This window comes from Toxorhynchites rutilus, chromosome 1, assembly GCF_029784135.1.
Source record: "Toxorhynchites rutilus septentrionalis strain SRP chromosome 1, ASM2978413v1, whole genome shotgun sequence".
Classification (NCBI taxonomy): domain Eukaryota; kingdom Metazoa; phylum Arthropoda; class Insecta; order Diptera; family Culicidae; genus Toxorhynchites; species Toxorhynchites rutilus.
Window position 1 is genome coordinate 44,147,218 of NC_073744.1, and position 22,821 is coordinate 44,170,038.

The 22,821-nt window shown below is 39.4% G+C and overlaps 1 protein-coding gene across 2 annotated transcripts in view; it reads left to right on the top strand.

The window, feature by feature from the left end:
- LOC129766022 (high-affinity choline transporter 1) overlaps positions 1-22,821 on the top strand; it is a 58,973-nt gene that overhangs the window by 29,877 nt on the left and 6,275 nt on the right. For both annotated transcript variants that reach the window (XM_055766485.1, XM_055766487.1), the window contains exons 4-10: positions 3,380-3,487; positions 3,564-4,018; positions 4,074-4,203; positions 4,267-4,588; positions 4,988-5,030; positions 20,422-20,651; positions 20,728-20,839. In XM_055766485.1, coding sequence (XP_055622460.1) covers positions 3,380-3,487; positions 3,564-4,018; positions 4,074-4,203; positions 4,267-4,588; positions 4,988-5,030; positions 20,422-20,651; positions 20,728-20,839 — 1,400 coding nt within the window. The remainder of the gene's footprint in view (positions 1-3,379; positions 3,488-3,563; positions 4,019-4,073; positions 4,204-4,266; positions 4,589-4,987; positions 5,031-20,421; positions 20,652-20,727; positions 20,840-22,821) is intronic.

The window sequence follows — 22,821 nt, forward strand, 5'->3', positions numbered from 1 at the left end:
GTGGAGCAATCGGTGAAAACATCCTACGGGGAATTGCAGGCCAGCACGGTTTGAGCGGGACTTTGCTTTTCCCTTAACATTTCGTCCTTTGCCACGTCCAGACATGGTTGCGATTTGCATGTATTTGCAATGCCGATTTCTTCCAGGCACCTTGGTTTTGAAATCTGTTAGGGAACACATTTCGGTGGGAACAAAAGCTCCCCTTACTTTGATGTATTTGCAATGCCAATTTCTCCAAGGCTGCTTGGTTTTGATGGTTATGTTAGGGAAAACGTGAATCGGGCGAATCAAAATAAGGCAGTTGGGGCGTTTAGATAACGCTTAACATTTTACAGTTATTCAATTGTTTATCTAATGAAAAATAACATTTTAATAGTTGCGATAGATGCGTAGAAATATTCCCTATTAATTGATGTAAACATCTTTCCGATCCAGTCAAAAATATTCGAGTAAAAAGCATTCGAAATCTTTATTTATTTCCTGCATGTTCTGTGTTTAGGTTTTCATTTTACCCCGGTTAGAGGTTTTACATATATTCCGGTTAGAGGTAGTCCCACGTCAGTAAACTATATGAACTGATGCTTGGGAAGAGTTTGTTTTTGAACTTATTGGTGGTTGGGGTCTTTTAGATCGATCATTCAGTTTTCATGAGTTCGTGCAGTGTTTCCGAATTGAAAATAACTTCAAATTACAACACATTGCATGCAGGATGGCAATAATGATCTTTCTCAGTAGTAAGAATTGCTTTCTTTGGTTGATAACTGATGTTGAAAATTGACTGACGTTACATCTGCATTGTATAGAAATATTACTAAGGAGCGGCCTAACGAACTATGTATCATTTCGTAGCTGGGCGAGCTGGACGGCGAAGGATCGAATGAGGATGAAGGTTAATATGAGAAAAAAGTAAAGTTTCCAAGGGCCTTTTTCTAGGCTAGAGACGAATGAACTGCTAAAGTTCAAAATCTCTATAATCCTTTACCTTTCTTCCTTCCGAAACATGTCCGGCGTTGAATATTTAAGTACAAAGCCTTCAGAAAAAGACAATATATTTAAAAATATATTTAACAAAAGTTGTTCCCTACGTCACTCCGGTTATGTCCCTGGCATCACCCACCCGTCTTTTTTCCTTCTCTTTTCTTCTCGATTGCTTTGGAAGAACGATATGCGCGGTGGCTTGCTACGATTGTTTTCACAGTGGTATTGAAGTATTCAATACCACTGTGAAATTCAGATGTATTCAGATTTTCATTTTACCTCCTACATCTTCCGGTTAGACGTAGTTCCACGTACAATTCGATTTTTTTCGACCTTTCAGACTGGGGTCCCCCTTATGCCTCCAATAGCTAAAAAATTGAAAATCAAGTATATGGATTAGAGGCGAATGAACTGCAAAGTTCAATGCTTCTTAAAACAAAGAATGAATGAATTAAGGTGAAGGTGGAAGCTAGCCATTGTAGTAGTATATGTAAACCCACGTGTAAAAATGGGGTAATAGTGTTTGTGAGAGAAGAGCAAAGCACACGAAAATAGATCAATTCACTTATCAGACTGTGTGGCGCTTCATTGACACGAGTCTTTGAATACATTTGGAAAAAAATAACAATTCAATACTAAAGTAAAATGTATGAACGATATGTTCCGATGAACAATTGCAAATATAAATACATATAGAAGGTGCATTTGCATATGAAGTAAAATTCTGATTATACGTGAGCGTAACATGAGCAAATTTATAACACATGCGAATTGGGGCTCTTTTGGTATTAATAAGTTCTTCCTCATAGTAACTCGATGTTGATAATTCCTCATTATTTTCCTTCGTTGATCGTATTGTTTTCACATATTCACGTTGGAGAGCCTTAACCCTTCTCTTCTTTGGTCGTGGCATTTTGATTGAATGTAATACTTTTCCGTTTTCTGTTTTTAAAAGCATAGGCAGCCGTGGCAGTGTTCCGAGCTCTGCAATACAATTTACTTAACCAATGTTGAAGTTGCTAAAACTTACATTATAGACCCATAAAACGTAAAAATAATAATTGTATTGATATCTACACAATTGTATTCTATTGATTTTCATGACATGAAACGCTATTACTCAGGAATAACATTTTATTGAGTGGTTTTTATAGCTGTTTCGATGATTTTGTCTGGCATCAGTGTCGAAAAAATAACGATGCTTTCACCAATACAAACAAAACCATTGCCGAAGATTGAAAAATGAAAATTTAACTTTCAGAGCACTAGCTCGAGTTTTCCGACGTTTTTCACTATACAATGCGATAGCAGATGAAAATTTAATATCTTGTGAGTAATCGATTAGAGTTTGGTTGATATTACTTGATGGGAAGTGTGGGAACACGATCATTTTCTTCACACTGTTTCGAAAAATTATTGATTTTCTGGCGAGGGGTGAGGGAAGGAGATGAAAGAAATGAGCGCAATTGTGGCAGCCATTTGTGGCTAGCTTCCACCTTCACCTTAATGTATAAGGATAGCAGTTGTTGTTCTATTCTGCATACAAAGAATATGGTAATGAAAGTGATCGAATCGAACAACGTCATTTTCCAGAGAAACAACTACCTCTGTTATTCAAATTTATACGGAGCTCGGTGACCGGAATAAATCGCCACAGTAAACAACTGCAACAGAAACAACCGCTTAGAAAAAGTGTAGTAGGCTAGAAATATTTGGCGCGGGAAAAACATCATGTGCCTCACATTTCTATTATAAATTTATTCTCTTGTTCTCGTTTTTCGAAATTTATTCTGAGGACAATGTAATGGGGACGAAGTCCCCATTTGGCGAGGATAAGGAATCGAGGCGGCCCATGCCGCCAAGATGACGCAATCCGAGTCCACCGCCGACCCGCCGTCGGAAGCGGCGGTGTCTCGCACGCAAACCTGGGATCCACTGATTGCCCGGTTAGTTTGAAACATAGGATACGATCCTTTAGCAATGTCCGACCGAGCTCTAGCGAGCGTCGGACGGTATACGTCTGCCCGGGGCGTTACGTTTGCCTGGGGCGATACGTTTGCCCGGTTAATTCTTGTTTTGAAATACAATACCGCGCCACAATATTTATAGCCTACTACACATTTTATAAGCGGTGGTTTCTGTTGCAGTCGTTTTCTGTGGCGATTTATTCCGGGAACCACGGAGCTCATATGGTACTCCGAGAAAATTTCCCCTTGTTTAATACAACAGCGAACATTTGCGGTTGCGGTTTCCCTCCCTGAAATAAGATAAAATGCTCATGTGATGACGCCGCTTCATAAATTTTCTGGGATGAGAGGAAGTCTGTTCGACCGCTAGCTAGAATTCTGTAGCATTGAAATATCACTAAAACATAAATATTGTTTCATCCTATTTTCTCTAGCGACATGGGTTGGCGGAGGCTATATCAACGGCACGGCGGAAGCAATCTACACATCCGGACTGGTTTGGTGCCAAGCACCGTTTGGGTACGCACTTAGTTTAGTTTTTGGTGAGTATTAGTTTTATTCTGTTGTGCTCTTTGGTTATTTCGTTAAAATAAATTTCAATTGCGTACTCCGGTACAGGCGGGATCTTTTTCGCCAATCCGATGCGAAAGCAAGGTTACATAACCATGTTGGACCCGCTGCAGGACAGCTTCGGCGAGCGGATGGGAGGATTGCTGTTTTTGCCAGCTCTTTGCGGAGAGGTATTCTGGGCTGCCGGTATTTTGGCCGCCCTCGGAGCGACACTGTCCGTTATCATTGACATGGAACAGGAGCCTTCGGTTATCCTGTCAGCGTGTATCGCGGTATTCTATACCCTCTTCGGAGGGTTATACTCGGTGGCGTATACCGATGTCATACAGCTGTTCTGCATTTTCATCGGATTGTGGATGTGCATTCCGTTCGCCTGGACCAACGATCACGTCAAGAGTTTGTCGTCGATGGACGTGGACTGGATCGGCGAAATTGGCGAAGGTTATCACTGGTACTATGCGGACTATGGTCTGTTATTGATTTTCGGAGGCATCCCGTGGCAGGTGAATTACTCGGTTTAAAGAAATCGGTTGTGTTATTGTTACTATATGTATTTAGGTATACTTTCAACGAGTGCTGTCTAGTAAAACAGCTGGGCGAGCCCAGATTCTATCATATGTTGCAGCATTCGGATGCATATTGATGGCAATTCCTCCAGTACTAATTGGAGCTATAGCAAAAGCTACACGTAATGACATTACAATTCAACCCAGTGTGTTCTGAAATTAACTATTTTTTTTTTGTCAAACAGCTTGGAATGAAACTGACTACAAGGGACCCTGGCCGCTAACCGCTCAAGAAACCAGTATGATTCTTCCGATGGTGTTACAATACTTGACACCAGATTTCGTATCCTTCTTCGGCTTGGGAGCCGTCTCCGCCGCCGTTATGTCCTCTGCAGACTCTTCAGTATTATCGGCCTCCTCAATGTTCGCACGTAATGTGTATCGGTTAATTTTTCGGCAACGAGCCTCCGAAATGGAAATCATCTGGGTGATGCGTGTGTCGATTCTAGTGGTGGGCATACTCTCCACTATCATGGCACTAACGATACCCTCGATTTATGGCTTATGGTGAGTACAATTCAGAGGTGGCATTATGCGTTTTTTGCGACATCGTGAAAGATAATTTCGAAGACAAAACCGTGTTCTACTATGTTCTATTATGAAATTGCAAAAATTTTGTACCGAAAACTCCGAATTGATGAATCAAGTAGTGAGAATTATGTACCAGAATATCCAAGTTTTCGATCAACAGCTCTACTAAAACAGTCTCTACATAATCTGACAATGAAGACGCAATAAAGAGCAATAATCATAAACAACAACAAGTGTACAAAGCAAAAACACCAGATTTCATTTTGTAGTTTTGTTCGATTCGATAAAAATTGCAGTGAAATTGATACTTGGTGTATTTAATCGTGTCCTACATGAAGATGTTTTATATTACAATTTTCTATCGTTCTTTAACAGGTCCATGTGTTCTGACTTGGTGTACTGCATTCTTTTTCCTCAGGTGAGTTATAGTTATATCTGAATTATTTTTGAAAGACTACTTATTTTTTGGTAGAGCCCATCAAAACCGAACGGTTTATGCATATCTAATATTGTTCAGTATATTTTTCTTCAATACTAGGTGACCCAGTAAACTTTGTACCTCCCAAAATGGATTTTTTGTTATCAAAACTTTCAAACACCTTTTCTTACTAAACGAATCGCAGAACTTTTCATTGATTGATCTATCTTTTAATTGATCCTTTACAATTTTCTTTTACTTAAAATTTCTTAGTACTTCTACCAAAACTCGTCATTATAATATGAAATTATCTTCAGTCACAATTTTCGTTCAAGAGTCTTCAATCACATGCAAATAACATGTTTCTCCGAAATAACATGGAAATGTTTGATACAGAAAATATGATAAAATGAATACAGCTCAAATCGGACTATTCCTTTCCCTAGTTTTGCGCTTACCAACAAATTTGGCGGTTAAGTTTTATTTATATTTTATTTTTATTTTTTTAGATAGAAGTTATAGGAGTACTATTTACGATGGGGTAATGCGGAGCATTTACTCTGTCTTATGAAGCAGCTATTACCTGATTGGATTTGAAAATTCTGAGCCTTGGTACGGGCCGATATACAGTGTCAGATAACACAATAAGACCACTACTCAGGAAAAGAAAAAAAAAAGAATGTTGCAGAACTTTGAGAAAAAACTATGGATGGGTTATACCTATGATATAACCGCAAGGTCGACGTAGGACTGTCGTTAGCTTAGTAATTATTTGTTTTTTTTTTCAAATAGCAATAATGGCACTTCGAATGTTCCTCATTGGGTACGATATCGCCGCTGCGCAAAGCTATTGATTAAACTAGTGAATGAATGAAACAATTTACGACTTCAATTGCAAACAAATCCCAATTTAGGTCAATTCATTCAATATGGCAGTGGTTATCGCAGCAAATAGTTATCAACATTTTGCCTAATCAACAAACGGTATGCGTAAAAGTTCAGTGAGCTGGCGACATGAAGGGACATGCAGTCTTGAATAACCAAGCTGAAGACCGTGTTAGCAAAACGCATTCCGGAGTGTAAAAATGCATGGGATTATAAAAAGTACTGCCGAGATCTGGAATGCCGATCTTCCCAACTTATTGGTTTCGGAATCTGTGTTGGGGAAACATTCCGATTTGCAAAAACGCAAACGAGTACAGAAGTACCCGCTGCTTGTATCTATTTTGCAATGCCAATTTCCCTTGGCTCCATGGTTTAGATGTCTGTGTTAAAGAAACATTCCGATTTGCAGAAACGCAAACAAGTACAAAAGTACCCGCTGCTTATATCTATTTTACAATGCCGATTTCCTATGGCTCCATGGTTTTGAGGTCTGTCTTAGGAAAACATTCCAATTTGCAAAAGCGCAAACGAGTACAAAAGTACCAACAGCTTGCATCTATTTTGCAATGCCGATTCCCCCAGGCTCCATGGTTCTAAAGTCTGTGTTAGGGAAACATTCTGATTTGCAGAAACGCAAACGAGTACAAAAGTACCCGCTGCTTGTATCTATTTTGCAATGCCGATTTCCCCTGGCTCCATGGTTTTGAAGTCTGTGTTAGGGAAACATCCATTCATTCTTGCGATGGTACCTCAATCGCTGTTCAATTATAACTGAGTGGATTTCCGAGCAGCGCTCCCTTATATACAGATTGGTAATTTCAATAACCTGTTTTGAAAGCAATTTTAAGGCTACTGAAACAAGTTTTTGAACCAAAAAGTAACAAGTATATAACGCGTAGACATTTTATCTTTCGACTGAAGTGTTTATCATACCATTTCGTTCAGTTGTTTAGGAGCTATTTAAGCTCAAAATCTCGGTCTCCAGCGTAACGCTTTCGTTTTCGAAACTTTGATTTTACACCCCGGAATAGAAATGAAAGACGTAGTCCTACGTCAAAAAAATACTCGAACTCAGTGTTTCAAGCCATCAATAAATATTTATTTGATTCTTTCGAAGAAATAAAACATATCCACTGTTAAAAACGCAATAATTCATATAAAAATGCTATTCTAGCATACTTAAGCACCTAAATAACGCATAAAAAATAAGACCAGTTTGAAATTCATGTGGAAAAAATGAAAAAAAATCATGCCAGAATAGCTTCCTTCACCATTTCGTGCTAATATTTCGCTGTATAACCTTTATTTCGGATGACTTCCTGTTCGGCATAGAATAGTGCTGACAGAGATCGCAAACCGGGCTGCTTGGATTCTTTCCCATAGATCCTGCTTGTTTGTGGATTTTTTTTTGTATAAACCGACTTCTTTACGATCTGCCACAGGATCTCGAAAGGATTTAAGTCCGGTGACTAGATTGGCCACAGTCGACCTTGTGATCAACAAATCATTCATTCACAGTTCGGGCGGTGTGTTTGGGTTGTTGTCTTGCATTAATTGTCATTTTATCGCCATTTCCCACTCCGCGTGCGATAGCATAATGTCTTCCTATATCTGAGCGTAAAGGTATTGGTCCAATATTTTGGCGACAGGGGACTAATTCCGTATCAGGAGAAGAATCTCAAGACGATGATGTTTCCTCTTTTTTGTTTAAACATTTTTGCCGTGTACTGTTGTTTGAAGGTGGACGAGCTACCCAGCTTTTTGCATCAGAACCGATCAAGTTGTCCTTCGTTTCGTCAGACCACAGCACATTTTGCAATTTCTTGCTGTTTTCTGGGCTTAATCGAAATGGTTTCTGGCAAACTTCAACCTCGCTAGAAGATGCTTCTGTGTGAGCATGGAAATCTTTCTGGATTTTCTTTGCAGTCTTGAACGGATCTTTGTTAGAAACTCGTTTGATTTCAGCATAATCCTTGGCTGTTGTTTCCGGGGCGTCCAGTCCATTCTTGTTTTTTTTTCGATCGTCCCAGGAATTCTTCAATCTCTCGTTGAATTTTGTCTTGTTTTGCCATTTCACAATCTTTGCGGTTCCGTGCAGTAAAAGGAGCGGCCCATGTTTCAATATTTGGACTAAAGTTCACGAGCATAAATCTGGTGCTGCCATACAAATGAAACACAAATTTCTACAATACTCGAGAATTAACCAAACAAATGAAACCAAACTTGGCATATGGAGGTTTTAGGGTGCAATAAATGTTTCTATGGTGATTAGACACTCCACCCCCCTCCTTAAGGGGGAGCTGCCATACAAATGAAACACATATTTCTACATTACTCGAGAAATCATCAAGCAAATGAAACCAATTAGGCATCTGGAGGTTTTATTGTGCAATAAATGATTCTATGGTGGTTAGATACACTTCCCCTCCCCTACATTATTCGAGAATTATCCAAGCAAATACAACCAAATTAGGCATCTGTAGCTTTGAGAGTGCAATAAATGTTTTTATGGTGATTGGACACTCCACCCCCCTTCTTAAGGGGGGGCTGCCATACAAGTGAAACCCAAATTTCTGCATTACTCGAGAATTAATCAAGCAAACGAAACCAAATTAGGTATATGGAGGTTTCAGGGCGCAATGAATGTTTTTACGGTGGTAAGACACTCCACCCTTCTTTCCAGAGAGGGGAGGGGGGGTGGTGGTCTGCCATACAAATGAAACACAAATTTCTGCATTAATCGAGAATTAATCAAGCAAATGAAACCAAATTTGGCATGTGGAGATTTTTGTGTGCAATAAATGATTCTATGGTGGATAGATACTCCTCCTTCTCTCAAAGAGGAGAAGAGGAGACGGGTCTGTCTTTATTCCATCATATATTCTGTATCTTTAAGCCCCCTTTTGTACAACTTCTATGTAAGCGACATCGACAATTGCCTTACACAAAATTGCAGCCTAAGACAACTTGCAGATGATGGAGTGGTGTCTGTCGTAGGATCAAACGAATCCGACCTGCAAGAACCCTTACAAGATACTTTGAACAATTTTTCAACCTGGGCCATTGGGCTGGGGATCGAATTCTCCACGGAGAAAACAGAGATGGTGGTTTTTTCTAGGAAGCATAGACCAGCAAAACCAAAGCTTCAACTTTTGGGTAAACCGATCACTCATGCTATGTCATTCAAGTATCTTGGGGTCTGGTTCGACTCCAAATGTACTTGGGGGCCCATATTAGGTATCTGAGTAAAAAATGTCAATAAAGAATAAACTTTCTCCGTACAATTACCGGCACCTGGTGGGGAGCCCATCCCGAAGATCTTATAATGTTGTATCGAACAACTATTCTCTCAGTGATGGAGTATGGCAGTTTCTGTTTTCAATCAGCTGCCAAAACACACCTCATTAAACTCGAGCGAATTCAGTATCTTTGTCTCCGTATTGCGTTGGGATGTATGCCCTCAACGCATACCATGAGTCTCGAGGTTTTGGCAGGCGTACTCCCACTAAAAGATCGCTTCAATTTATTATCTCTTCGGTTCCTCATCCGGTGTAAGGTTATGAACCCATTGGTGATCGGAAATTTTGAGCAATTGATCGAGCTAAATTTTCATTCTGGATTCATGAGCTCATATCATGAATTCATCACCATGCAGGTTGATCCTTCTTCGTATATTCCCAACCGTGTTTGTTTTTCTAACTACATCAATTCCTCTGTACATTTTGATCTGTTCATGAAGGAGAAAATCCATGAAATTCCAGATTATCTTCGATCGAGGATCGCTCCTACGATCTTCAATGCAAAGTATGGGCGTGTCAATTGTGATAGTATGTACTATACCGATGGGTCCTCAATGAATGAGTCCACAGGATTTGGAGTGTTCAACGAAATTTTCAGCACCTCCCACAGTCTTCATAATCTTTGCTCAGTGTATATTGCTGAGTTGGCAGCAATTCACTGGGCGCTGGACAGCGTCGCCTCACGACCTGTTGAACACTATTACATTGTAACGGATAGTCTTAGCTCTGTCGAAGCTATCCGTTCAGTGAGGCCGGAAAAGCACTCGTCGTACTTCCTTGAGAGAATACGAGAAATTTTGAGTGCTTTATCCAGATGCTGTTATGTCATTACCTTTGTCTGGGTCCCTTCACATTGCTCCATTTCGGGTAATGAGAGGGCTGACTCATTAGCAAAGGTAGGTGCAATTGAAGGCGATATTTATCAGCGTCAAATCGCCTTCAATGACTTTTATTCTTTAGTTCGTAAAAATACCATCGCTAACTGGCAACGCAAGTGGAACGAAGATGAATTGGACCGGTGGTTCCACTCGATTATCCCTAAGGTTAGCCTCAAACCATGGTTCAAAAGTCTGGACTTGAGTCGGGACTTTATTCGGACCTTCTCCCGACTCATGTCCAATCACTGTTCTTTAGATGCGCTGCTTTTTCGTTTCAAGCTTGCCGACAGCAATCTCTGCGTTTGTGGCCATGGTTACCACGATTTCGAACACGTTGTTTGGTCGTGCGAGCTATATCTTGTCGCCAGATCGAATTTAGAAAACTCCCTTCGGGCCCGAGGAAGGCAGCCCAATGTGCCGGTGAGAGATGTGTTGGCTCGGTTAGACCTTGATTACATGTTCCAAATATATGTTTTCCTTAAAGATATCGATCTTCGAGTGTGATTGTTCTTACATCCTTTCCCCCCCATTTTCTCCTCCTTTTCGTCCTTCGCGAGCTATCGGTTCCCTAACATTAGAATAAGTTAAATTGTTAATACATATTAGATGTGAGGAAAGTTTAAGAATTCAGTGTGATGTGTGAGTATGAATGTGAAAGTGAGTGTAAGTGTGAGTGTGAACATGGTTACAATCTCCTTACATCCCATCCTTTTCCTAAGGAAAATGTGTCACCCTTCTAAACTCGAGTCGACCGCGAGTAATCGGTTTCCTATTACATTAACCGTAGAATTAAGAAAACATGTTAATAGTAAAAGTATAGTTGAGAGTTTGGCTTCTTTAAACCTATGTAACTGAGCCTGTACAAATAAACGAATTATAAAAAAAAATATATATTCTGTATCAAACATTTATTCCATGTAACGGAGAAACATGCTATTTACAAGTGGTTGAAAAATATTGAACGAGAATTGTGTCTGAAAATAATCTGATATTATAATGATGTTCTGCGATTGGACTCATGAATTTGTGCTTAATAAGAGAACGTGAATATTTGAAGGTATTGATAACAAAAAACAAATTTTGGGCGGGACGAAGTTTGCCGGGTCAGCTAGTATATCATAAAAATAGCTCGGAGTATTGAAAAAAAAATACCAATATTATTTTATTCCAAGATCTCCATGAATATATTTTAGCATGAAAACTATGTTTTCTCAACGCAGATTCTGCTTGTTTGTGGATTTGTTTTGTCAAAGCAGAAATCATTATCATTATCATTATAAATTATCTTTAAGGTGGTGCACCTCAGATAATGTGAAAGCAAGAACCTTCCACTGTACTCGCCTCCGTTATCGCATCTTAAACGCGTTCATATTTCGAGAGTTTATATTCTTCTATACATTTGTTTTCTAAACTCGTTCTTAAACGATATTAGGCGAATCATCGCAAAATGGCACCAATCGTCCTTAGGCTGATGTCACATTAGGCGGATTCGCCGCCGCGGATATTGCGAGGGTTTTTTTCCTCGATTTGAAATCGCTTCCAAAACCGCCCCGCTCTGTGTGACATGGCTCATTCACAATACACTGTAGATCCTCCGCTGCAGTTTTACTCGCGGAATCCGCGGCGGCGAATCCGCCTAAAGTGACATCAGCCTTAAACATAACGAAGTACTTCGTTTCGTTTAAGGTGATATTATATTATCCAGCACGTAACGTAGCCTACATGGCACGTTTCATGCAATTCAAATATGTTGTACCATACATTAGCTTAATACCACTGCCGTGTTTTACCATGGGAACCAAATGCAAAATCCGAAGCTCCGATCCTGGGTTCCTCCATACCATCTGTCCGTATAAAGGGCCTTGCTCCAGAAGTCATCATGTTTGTTTACAAATGCCTTAGCAAACTCCAGTCGTTTAGAGATAAAAGGCTTTTTACGGGCAACACGATCTCTCAGATAGTTCCACTATGCTACTCTTCGGACGATGTCTGCGCTGCCAGGTCTTCCGATGGTGTCGGCTACTTCGATAGTCAATTGCTTGTTCTAGAGCTCATAACTAGGTGGCAGGATCCGTTGGCATTCTCTACCCGGGCAATTTTTATCGATCCCTTCATATTTCCACTTGTTAATGATTTTCTGTAGTGTGAAGTGGGCTCTTCCGAGAGCATCTACTATTTTCCACAACAGCACATAAAAAAAGAAAAAAAAAAGAAAAAAGTATATCAAAGAAGAAAATTCGATTCCCCTGCATACTCATAATGTTTCTGTTACATATCCGGGTACCTTTGGTATTTTGGTTTTTCATCCAAGTGAGATTCCTCATGATCATGAGGATGTATTGAACTCCCGGGAAAGAGGGGCCCCAACGTTCCGACGTTCAACTCGGTTGAAGGCAAAGCATCTTGATGCAATAATTGTAGCAACGAATAATGCATCAAGATTCAATCGATTAAAACGATAAATCGAAAATATATTTGATTGTTTTATAACGAGGGTTCTAGCCTGGTCCTTCATCCACATTAACGATGCATTATGAACTGGCTTGATTGTTCCTTGATGCCCAATAATCACGAATACAGGAAGCTCGCACACCCTTTTAAAATCGATCCGATAAGAAAATGCGTTCGGAGAGCAGTGCCTTCCTGAACGAACAGCAAACTTCCATTGGACCACTGTATTCAACTGCTTCAGCATGATCAAGGTGTCCTAGCTTTATTTTGCATTAGATTAACGCGATATTCGGGATACATTAATCAGTGCCTGCTTGCTGGCAACTGTTAAACCCATTACAACACGTGCTTTACCATCTTGGCTGAGGAAACACACCCCATTCGGTCCCAGAATCGAAGCCAGCTGCTCAAGCATATAGGGGCGCGTAAATTTATTTAGGAATCAAAATGAACTTTTGTTACGTAACGATCACGGATTGAGTACGATTGAGTAATTAACACGCATCAAAAAGACGGGTGGGTAATGTCGGGGACATAACCGGAGTGACGTAGGACTATACAAAGGGGACAGCTTTTGTTAAATATATATTTTAAATATATTGTTTTATTTTCTTCTCCTACGTGAATACCTACCTATCTACTTGAAAAATGGATTAGTTTACTGTTTACTCTTTATGGGTATGTTGATGGTTCTGAAAAGAACCTTTGGTGTTGTGTTTTTGTTATCACTCGATATTCCCATCTTGTTCGGTTAAACCTTCCTGTTTAGCTATTGCGTTTGCCACTCGCCACAGCTTTCACAGTTGGAAAATTTCTTCCCATCCAGCTTGTGACATGTTGTTCAGTAAATTACATTTAATGCGACGTGCCGGAGAAACACTTTGCCACTCACTGAAACTAATTGTTGCCTTGATGAGCGCCGAACCGAAGCTGCTCTGTTCTTGATGCGGGTTTTCTGATTGTCGTGAGCAGCTTTGCAAGCCAACTCGAGCACTCCGACGGCCGAAACTCTATAATCGCTGTTAGGTATACTGGTGCTCCGGCACCAATCCGTTCGGCCTAGTTACCCTTGCGGAGCAATCAGTGAATGCGACCAACAGGGAACTGGAGACCTGCACGGTTCGAGTGAGACTTTGCCTTTCCCTTAACTTGTCCTCCTTTGTTACGTCCACGAGGCCGATGCCGTACAACCACACGGATTTACGGTTTGAAAGAAAATAAGATATTTTTTTGAGGGTCCGCGTGTTTTATACTCTAGCGGTACACACTCACAGGATAGAGACAAATCGGCAGACTCAGCCAGAGGGGTGAGTCCAACGAGACGAACGAATGAGCGTTAAAAGGGAGCGATGGCAAAAAAATACATTCATTACGATTTGTTCGCTCGTTGGATTCGTATGCAGGCTAAAACGGGTCCTTTTCAGGATCACAAAATTATCTTCAATCTAAAGAGTTTGATGTTTTGTTATCACTCGATATCCCCATCTTGTTCGGCTAAACCTTTCTGTTTAGCGATTGCATTGGCCACTCGCCACAGCTTTCACAGTTGGAAAATTTCTTCCCATCAAGCTTGTGACATATTTTACAGTAAATTACATTCAATGGCACGTCGCATTACCACCACTCAGTATCGGATTGTAGGTAATTTTAACCTGTAATTGAACATTTGCGATGACAGTGGTACAGTGTCGACTTTCAATGTGGGGTCATAATTTGGATCTCTATGTTTACAAAAATGTCCGAATAAATATGTCGCATTACAGGTCCGTCCAATTAGCTAAATGTCGAGATAAGTGTAAATTACTGTACTCTCAATCTAGAAGCAATTTAAGAATTGGTGAAAATCAATAAGCTCAGAACAACTGCCAAATTCACATACTCATCATATCCTGGCAAACAAATTATGAAAAAATCAATTTGTGTTTTATTATTATTTTGGATATTGTTTTAGAAAGCATTGAACTGTATTTCCTAAACTCTTTTTTGGAAGGTTTAATGGCCCTGAAAAGCGCCTTGTTTTATGGAATGGTTCCAATTCAGAAAACTTAGTACTCGTGGTTTTGAAAAAAACCATTTCGGACGCCCTCGATGCCGCCTTGTTCTGGATTTGCCATCAAAGCATTTTGTATAAAAAATAAACTTTTTTCTTCTGCTACCTGATGCCGTTTTGCGATTGCGTTTGCCACTCGCCACTCGCTGCAACTGCTTGTTGTTGTCTTGATGTCCACCGAACCGAATGCGGTCTGTTCTGAATGCGGGTTTTTTCTATCGTCGCGAGCAGCTTTACCAGCCAACTCGATCACTTCGGTGGCCGAAACTATATAACGCCGGCTATGTGGACTGGTGCACTGGTACTAACGCGCTAGGCCTAGCTACCCTTGCGGGGAACTCCAGATCAACACGGTTCGAGCGGGATTTTGCCTTTCCCTTCACTTTTCCTCCGTTAACCATGTCCAGACATGGCTGCTTGGGTTGGTTTGTTGATGTGTTGTGATGCGAACCGATGTGGTGTACGGTTTGAATGAGAATGATCGTTACGGCAGCGGAGCGGGGATTTTTAAGCTGACTGGCTGGCTCGAGAATTACGCATGTGTGAGACAGCGACCAATGTTCATCTTTTTCTTTTTCCTTTTTCCTTCATTCTATTTCGCTGCTGCTCTGGTTGCCCGTTTTGGTCGGTACGATTTGAGGAGCACAAAATGGACCAATCAAAAATGGGCACATAGTGCATTTGGACAATGCTTGATATTTCACAATTATTCAATTATTTATCTCAAGAAAAATGAAATGTTATTCGTTATGATAGATGCGTAGATATATTTCCTATCAATTGATGCAAAAACCTTTGCGATCTATTGAGAAATGCTCGAGTTATAAGCGTTCCAAATCTTGCATTTTTTCCTACTTGTTCAGTGCCTAGATTTCCATTTCACCCCCTATATCTTCCGGTTAGACGTAGTCCTACGTCAAAAAACAAATGTATTAAAAATATTTTGTACCAATTAAATAGAAAGTATCGTCAAGAGAAGATCTCGGTAATTCTCTCATAGGTGAGATTTGACCTTACGCTAACAATTATTTTTTTCCAACATCACCTTTTATCATCTCCTGAAATGTTTCAGGCCAGCTTTCCAACTCCCTGAATAATTAAGGTACTAATCGTTAACGGAATCTTTTTCTTTATTGAGAAATTTTGTGTACAATGTCAATTAGTGGAACACATGTCAGCTGATGGCCTTCGTGACTTTGCTTTTCCTTATTTTACTTTACCATTCCGCCCTTGCAAATTCAGATAATCGATCGAATATTCTTACTTTCTGCTGTATCATATAGAACGAAAAAGCGGTAGCAAATTGCGACTGGCAATCTTCCACTCCAGCAGAGCATTTACATAAGCACGATTATATGCTCTATCTCATTGAAAATGGAAACTCGCTGAAAAGGGCATTACATTGAACTCGAGAACGTCTTTGAAAATGTGAAGATGCCTCCGGTGAAGCTACAAGGTTAGACAGGAAGAGATCGTGCGGAAGGCCATTGCAACGCAGAACTCATGATTCGCAGACATCGAATTGACGAGCCAGTGTGCGGTGGAAATCTTGTAACATGAGAAATTTTCCGGCGAAGTTATGGACGGGGCGGGAGCGGAACTTGGCATAGGATTACATGTACTCTAACGGGGTATCGAGACAAACTTACTCCGTGCGCTTTAGTGCCATTGTGCTCTGGGTGTTTTTGTTTTAACATAATGAGAATGATGCTCATTATATCACTTGTTTTGTTCTTCGATACAGGTTACTCCAAAAATTTTCTTTATTCCAATGTTGGATTTATTTATGGAAAAATTGTGGAATATTTGATGAAAAAAAGTAGAAGAGTCTGAGCCTAGGGGCGCGGACGGAGGTTTGACGTAGGACTGTGATTGTTAAGAACAGTTACTTTTTTAAATGTAGTTCTTTCATTGTTCACAAATCTGTTAGTTTAACTCTTTTGAAAGTCCAAAAAGTAACCATGAAAAGGGCCGTTTGTTATATGTACTCATAACCGTCAAACGGTTTGTAACCAACAAAAAAAAGAAAATAAGCTTCTGGCAGGAAGTTCAACTGTCTAACTGAAAATGATTAATGCATATCAGTGTGACACATAACAAGGTGGAATGGTAGATGTAGTTTATGGGGAAGAAACAAAAAACAAGTTGAAAATACTTACAAATTCGTGATATTTTGAGGTAAAATACACATGAAATCATGAAGTTGCTTTATTTTTAGTGGATAGCTATGCTGTTGTGATTTCTTTCCATAGGCTTATTCCTAGTATTAATATTATTCTAAGGAATCGGGAGCAGTACGAATCAAATCCATCCATTCGAACCATCGAAAATTAAACAATTCAAACGAATTGCCTATTCTAGTTTTCGTACGAATGAGTTCATCCATCTGCCTACCAAACGCCAATCCCGTTCGTTTGTTAAATCATTATTCACGTTTATCGGATAATTCGAGCTCAAATCGTATTGGTTCTACTGCTCAATCCATCATAGAAGGAATTGAGTCATTGAGAATTATGACTATGAGTCATGAAGATTATTAACCCCTTCGCGTACAACATCGAGTCTCACTCGTGGTGTACTTGCATAACATAGGGCGCTAGAACGCTCAGCAGAGTAGTTGAAACACTTGATGTGTGGCGTATCAAATAATACGCTAAGGTGTTAATATTTCATTCCATTTCATTCTTGTGATGCGATGTAATGCCGGTCTCAATAAGTCCTCGCATGATAATCGCGACCATCCTGTTGGTATTGATATCATTTCACCCTGTACAATTGCCCATGTTGCCGCAGCCCGAAAGCCACTCGCTTAAGATGTTCGTCTCCCCGTCATATACAGAAGTCATTCGCTAACTGGACTAATCTATAACAGGGCATACGTTAAAAGCTGTTTTGCGATCCAGTTAGCGAATAAAATTCGATAATTGAATTGATTTTCTGGCCCAAATAACGAACGATCACTGTGATGGTGACACTTTCCTCTTCGCTCTTGCACGAAATTTGAGTGATGCATGAAATGTTGCATCTGATTACTTCAACATTCTACATTCGAAAAAGGTCTTGCTAATTTGTTTGGCAGAACGAATTATTGCACGCACACAATTTTGTGTTCCATACAACATTCATGGGAACCAAGAAAGAATGCATAATACATGATTTATCTTCGCATTCATTCGCAAAACATACATCTTTTATTTGTTAAACTGCTCACTTCTTTTATTGTTTCCACTGTTGATGTCTCAGGCGACAAAATTGCTGGATAAATTTCCCGTCTAATGGTATATATTCAGCCATTCCATGCTAAACCGATATAGTGGTTCTCAAGTTTTCGTGAAAATTGGTAGTTTTGTTCCTTATCGCAAAACATTAGACCCGCATTTTTTTATTTTCTTCATTAGGGTGACCATCTCCATTTTAAGTTTGTCCGAAAAATCAACTTTTTCCTCTTTTTTCCAAAAATTCATTTTTTCAAAAATTCATAACTACTATACCGATTCAGATGATCGACATATCAAATTAAAGCCAATCACCTGGTCTTTTTTCAAAAAATTCTATAACTGCAGAAAATTTGAATTCTGCTCTTGTTGTTATTGATTGTATTCGTTTTTTATTGTTTTCATAGTCTCGGGACCAAGGGCGCTATATTTTTTTATATTTTTTCTGGAAAGCTAAGGATTTTTAACATAACATATGTCGAAACCAGAGAGGCGTTTTTTTTGTTTTTGAGTTATGATTTTTCAAAGTTAACCGATGGTCCGAAAAATCATTTTTTCCACTACAAAAAATCATAACTGAAAACTATAAAAAAACAAATACAAACGATAATAACGAAAACATAATTCAAATTTTCCGTAACTGCAGTATTTTTACAAAAAAGACCATCTAATTGACTCTAATTTAATGTGTCGAACATCTGAATTGGTCCAGTGGTTCGAAAGTTATGAATTTCAAAACAAGTCATTTCTTGCAAAATGGATTTTTCGGACCACCCTAAAATGGAAATGGTCACCCTAACAAAAAACAAAAAGTGGGTTATATCTGTGATATAACCGCAAGACAGACGTAGGACTACCGTTGGCTCGGTAATAATTTATTTGAAATTGCATCTGAATCAATTTTTTTTAATGCATGAATGAATGAATCTTTTGAAAGATTGCTGAAAGTTTTTCTTGTTAGTGTGTGGGTGGATTAGTATAAGTATAGAATTGTTATTAACATAAAATTCAACTCTTTCGAACTTGTTGGTGGTCCCGAAACGAACAGATGGAATTTGAGTGGCATTGTAAAAGCAACTGAAGATGTTTGATACATGATTCACTTTTGTCTTCGTGAGAATACGAGATTTTTCATGATCACTCCATGCGCAGAATAAAAACTGAGGGCGCAATTTCACGGTGAAAACGAAATAAAGTCTTATAGCCTTGCATAAAATTCATTTCGTTTTTATCGTGATGTGGCAATTTTTCATGTGCTATTGGATTGCATCACGAGAACACCAAGTCGAATGCGTAAATGGGTGCGAATATTCCTTCGCTCGGACGCATTCAGACGCAAACAATTTTTCATGACTGCTCCATGCGAAAGCAGAACAGAAACTGATGCTATTGGATTGCATCACGGGAACACCAAGCCGAAAGCGTGAATGGGTGCGAATATTCGCTCGGACGCATTCACACGCAAAAAATTTTTCATGACTGTTCCATGCGAAAGAAGAACAGAAACTGATGCGAGTCACAGCTTGCATGTATTCGCTATGACGGTTTCTACAGGTGCCTAGATTTTGCGTCCGTGTTCGGGAACACATTGCGATCACCAATCATCATCAATCAGTTCAATTGTTATGATTTCAAAAGCTTGCTTTCAAGGCAATTTTAAGGCTATTGAAACGATTTTTTGGACCAATAAGTGACAATAATATAATTCGTTGACATTTTATCTTTCGAATGAAGTGATTATTATACCATTCCATTCAGCCAGTAAAGAGGTATTAACGTTCAAAACCTTGTAGTCCAGCGTCACTTTCTCGGTTTCGAAACTTTGAACTTACACCCCGGTACAGAAATGAAAACGTAGTCCTACGTCAAAAATAAAAAACGGGTCTAATAATTTGCGATAAAGAACAAAACTATAACTTTTGACGAAAATCTGATGAACCACTATTTCGGTTTGGCTTGGAATGGCAGTATTATAACATAAATCGTAAGAACGATTCTGCGTAATATGCATTTAAAAACTCATAATAAACGTTACATTTTTCGTAGAGTGACCCCCCTATAAAGAAACTTTCTTTCAAGACGCAAATATAATTGAATTTAGCTTCGATTTATAGTTTTTACGATTTGCCATGTTGCTCTCTCCCTCACAGAGGATTAAAATCAATAGAGTTGTACGAACTCTGAAGCTCAATCCAAAACTATTAATGAAAGCGATAATATTACTTTGAGAATGTTTTGAACAGATACCTACCTAATTCGTCAAAATATGCAGTTAACAAACTCTATCATCAGAAACTTCAAGCTGCAGTAACTATCCAGTAAGAACAAGTCTTCATCATACGACTGTCTGTTGTTACAGTAAGACATCTTGTGTTGATTTAGTTGAAGCACGTTTTGAATAACCCTGAATACCCGGTGTGTAAAAAAGCGAGCGCCCGAGAAAATTGAGCGAATTTCAAAGGAACGTTTTAAAAGGTGTAACGAATAAAACTTGGTTGAACTAAACTTGACGCACACTTGATCGATACACCCTTTGATGCTTATTCTGTGATGATTAATGTATATTTTTCACACTAAATTTTCTTTTTTCTTTATATTCTCTCTCTGTATCAGCTGCTGATGGTTGTCCATTTCAAGAAGCATTGCAACACGTATGGTAGCTTGGCTGCCTACATTATCGCCTTCCTTGTGCGATTGTCCGGTGGGGAGGCGATGCTTGGACTGCCAGCGTTGATCCACTATCCGGGTTACGTCGAGGAAACCGGAACGCAAATGTTCCCCTTCCGAACGATGGCTATGTTGTTGAGTCTGATCACGTTGATAGGCGTATCCTGGTGGACTAAGTAAGTTTCTTTCTGGAGTATTTTACAAATATTGAATTTTTCGTTTTTTTCATATATTGTGTTTTTCTCGTTACAGATGGGTATTTGAGACTGGACGCTTGGCCCCGAATTATGACTATTTCCGCTGTGTGGTGAATATACCGGAAGAATTGCATCGAGTTGGGGAGCCATCAGATTCAGGAGAACAGGTAATACATAATTTCTAATCGACTTAGTCGGGGGTATGACACCTCCGTACGTGAAACGTATTGCAACCGATCGGCCCTCATAATCTGGTGGTTGACGATATTCACATCATTGGAATGAATCAGGAAAATTGACTTTCCTTGATTCCTTGATTTTTGAAATCTCAATCAACATCGATCCTCGGTGTAGGACATCTTTCATTTAAGACTGCCAACCCTCCAAAGATTTTCCACTAGATCGTGTTATTCCCTATTTTGTCTGATTAGACAATAAAAATAAACATCAACATTTAGAATGCTACTAAAACCAGATTTGTTACATGGAAACCCGAAGATCTGACAACTTTCAAAATAGAGAGCAGTCTTTCTACGCTGACTGGAGTTGGTGGCATGCCAGTAATGTTCTTGCAACATTCACGATGAGCTCAGGAAACGCTGGAATAACTTCATGTACTGTCTTGCACGATCGGTCATTTTTTATCTCTGGCAAACAAGCTTGGATTTCACTTTTAAAGATGCTCAGCGACAGGTTTTCCTTTTCCTTATTCTCTTTCGAGAGGCGATGTTATTTTGCTTCTTTGTTATTCAGGTAACCATCGAAATCTGTACTCTCTGATGAAGCTGAAGACTCACGATTATCGCTGCAAAATTAGTCGACAGGTTCATTGTCCGGGCTTCCGTTCAGTGCTCTCATTCTTCTCCAGAAGTGTAAGAATATTATATATACCGGAACGGGCGTAATCGGTGGACTCATGGTACATGACGATGTTCAACCATGATGGTAATAAACTATGATAAACCATGATTAACAAAATTTACATCATAATTTTGTTCAATGAGCTAAATACTTTGATATTATTGGTTCATTCAACTGGAAGTCGGAGTCGGAGTCGCTTGGCGCGCTGCTGTCTGTTTATGGTGTCGTTCGCGCGTAGCAAAAATTAAGTTTACCTGTGCTGAGTGAGTCCCCAAGAAAAGACAATATTTTGGAGAAAGTCTGAACTATGAATGGATCAATATGATGACAGTAAACTCAAACAATGAGAAATGCAACATCTACTTGAAAATAATTCGAATTTCTTTATTCAAAAATAGTGATTTCTACAACCGGACAAACCATGTTCATAATTTCTCTTTGAAGAAAATCGTTAAAAAACATAAAAAATTGAACAGTTTCAACTCCTTATGGTATTATTAGCAACTAGAGACTTGGGGCTTTTCAACAAAACCAAACCAAAAATTTTACAGCAAAAAATATTAATATGACAATTATATTGATAGTGGTTTGTGTTATGGTTATCTCTTTTCAAATATACACACGGGGTGAATTGGCCAATGTTATTGTTATTTTTGTGCAAATAATAAACGTTTTTCCATTAGAAGTTTCCTTCATTATAAATTAATTAATTCAATCAAAACGAAAACAGTCGTGAATATCTGGTCGTGTATCCGGTTCCATGCTGCTCGCTCTCAGCTCTCTAGAGCACTAAGAGCACAAGGCAGACAATCGGATATCCCCGTCCGGGATATCTTAGGTAGCCGTGATCCTGATCTTCTGCTTCATTTATACCTGTTCCTCAGAAACGCCGATGTCAACGTTTAATGATGTTTCCTTCGTTGTGTCCCCGTTTAATATCCCTCCTATCCAAACGATAAACTTTTACTTAGTCGCGGCAATACATACACACACTCTTTACAGATGCACGGGCCGAAGGTTGTGCAGTCCACTGATCATTCAACAAGAGCCAAAGGTTGTACCGCTCATAAAAACTCTACACGAGCTGATGATTGCGCCGGTTAGTGACCATTCTATCCTGGATTCCTCGAGTCAAGAAGACGCACCACGCTAGATATGGGGTACATACTAGGGGGGCGTTGCTGATTAATGGTCAGCTGCATCCCAATAGGAAGTATCCCGTGTCGGGCACACGTACAGAGCATTGGAGACAGCAACATCCCAATTACGAAAACACTTGTAATACTAA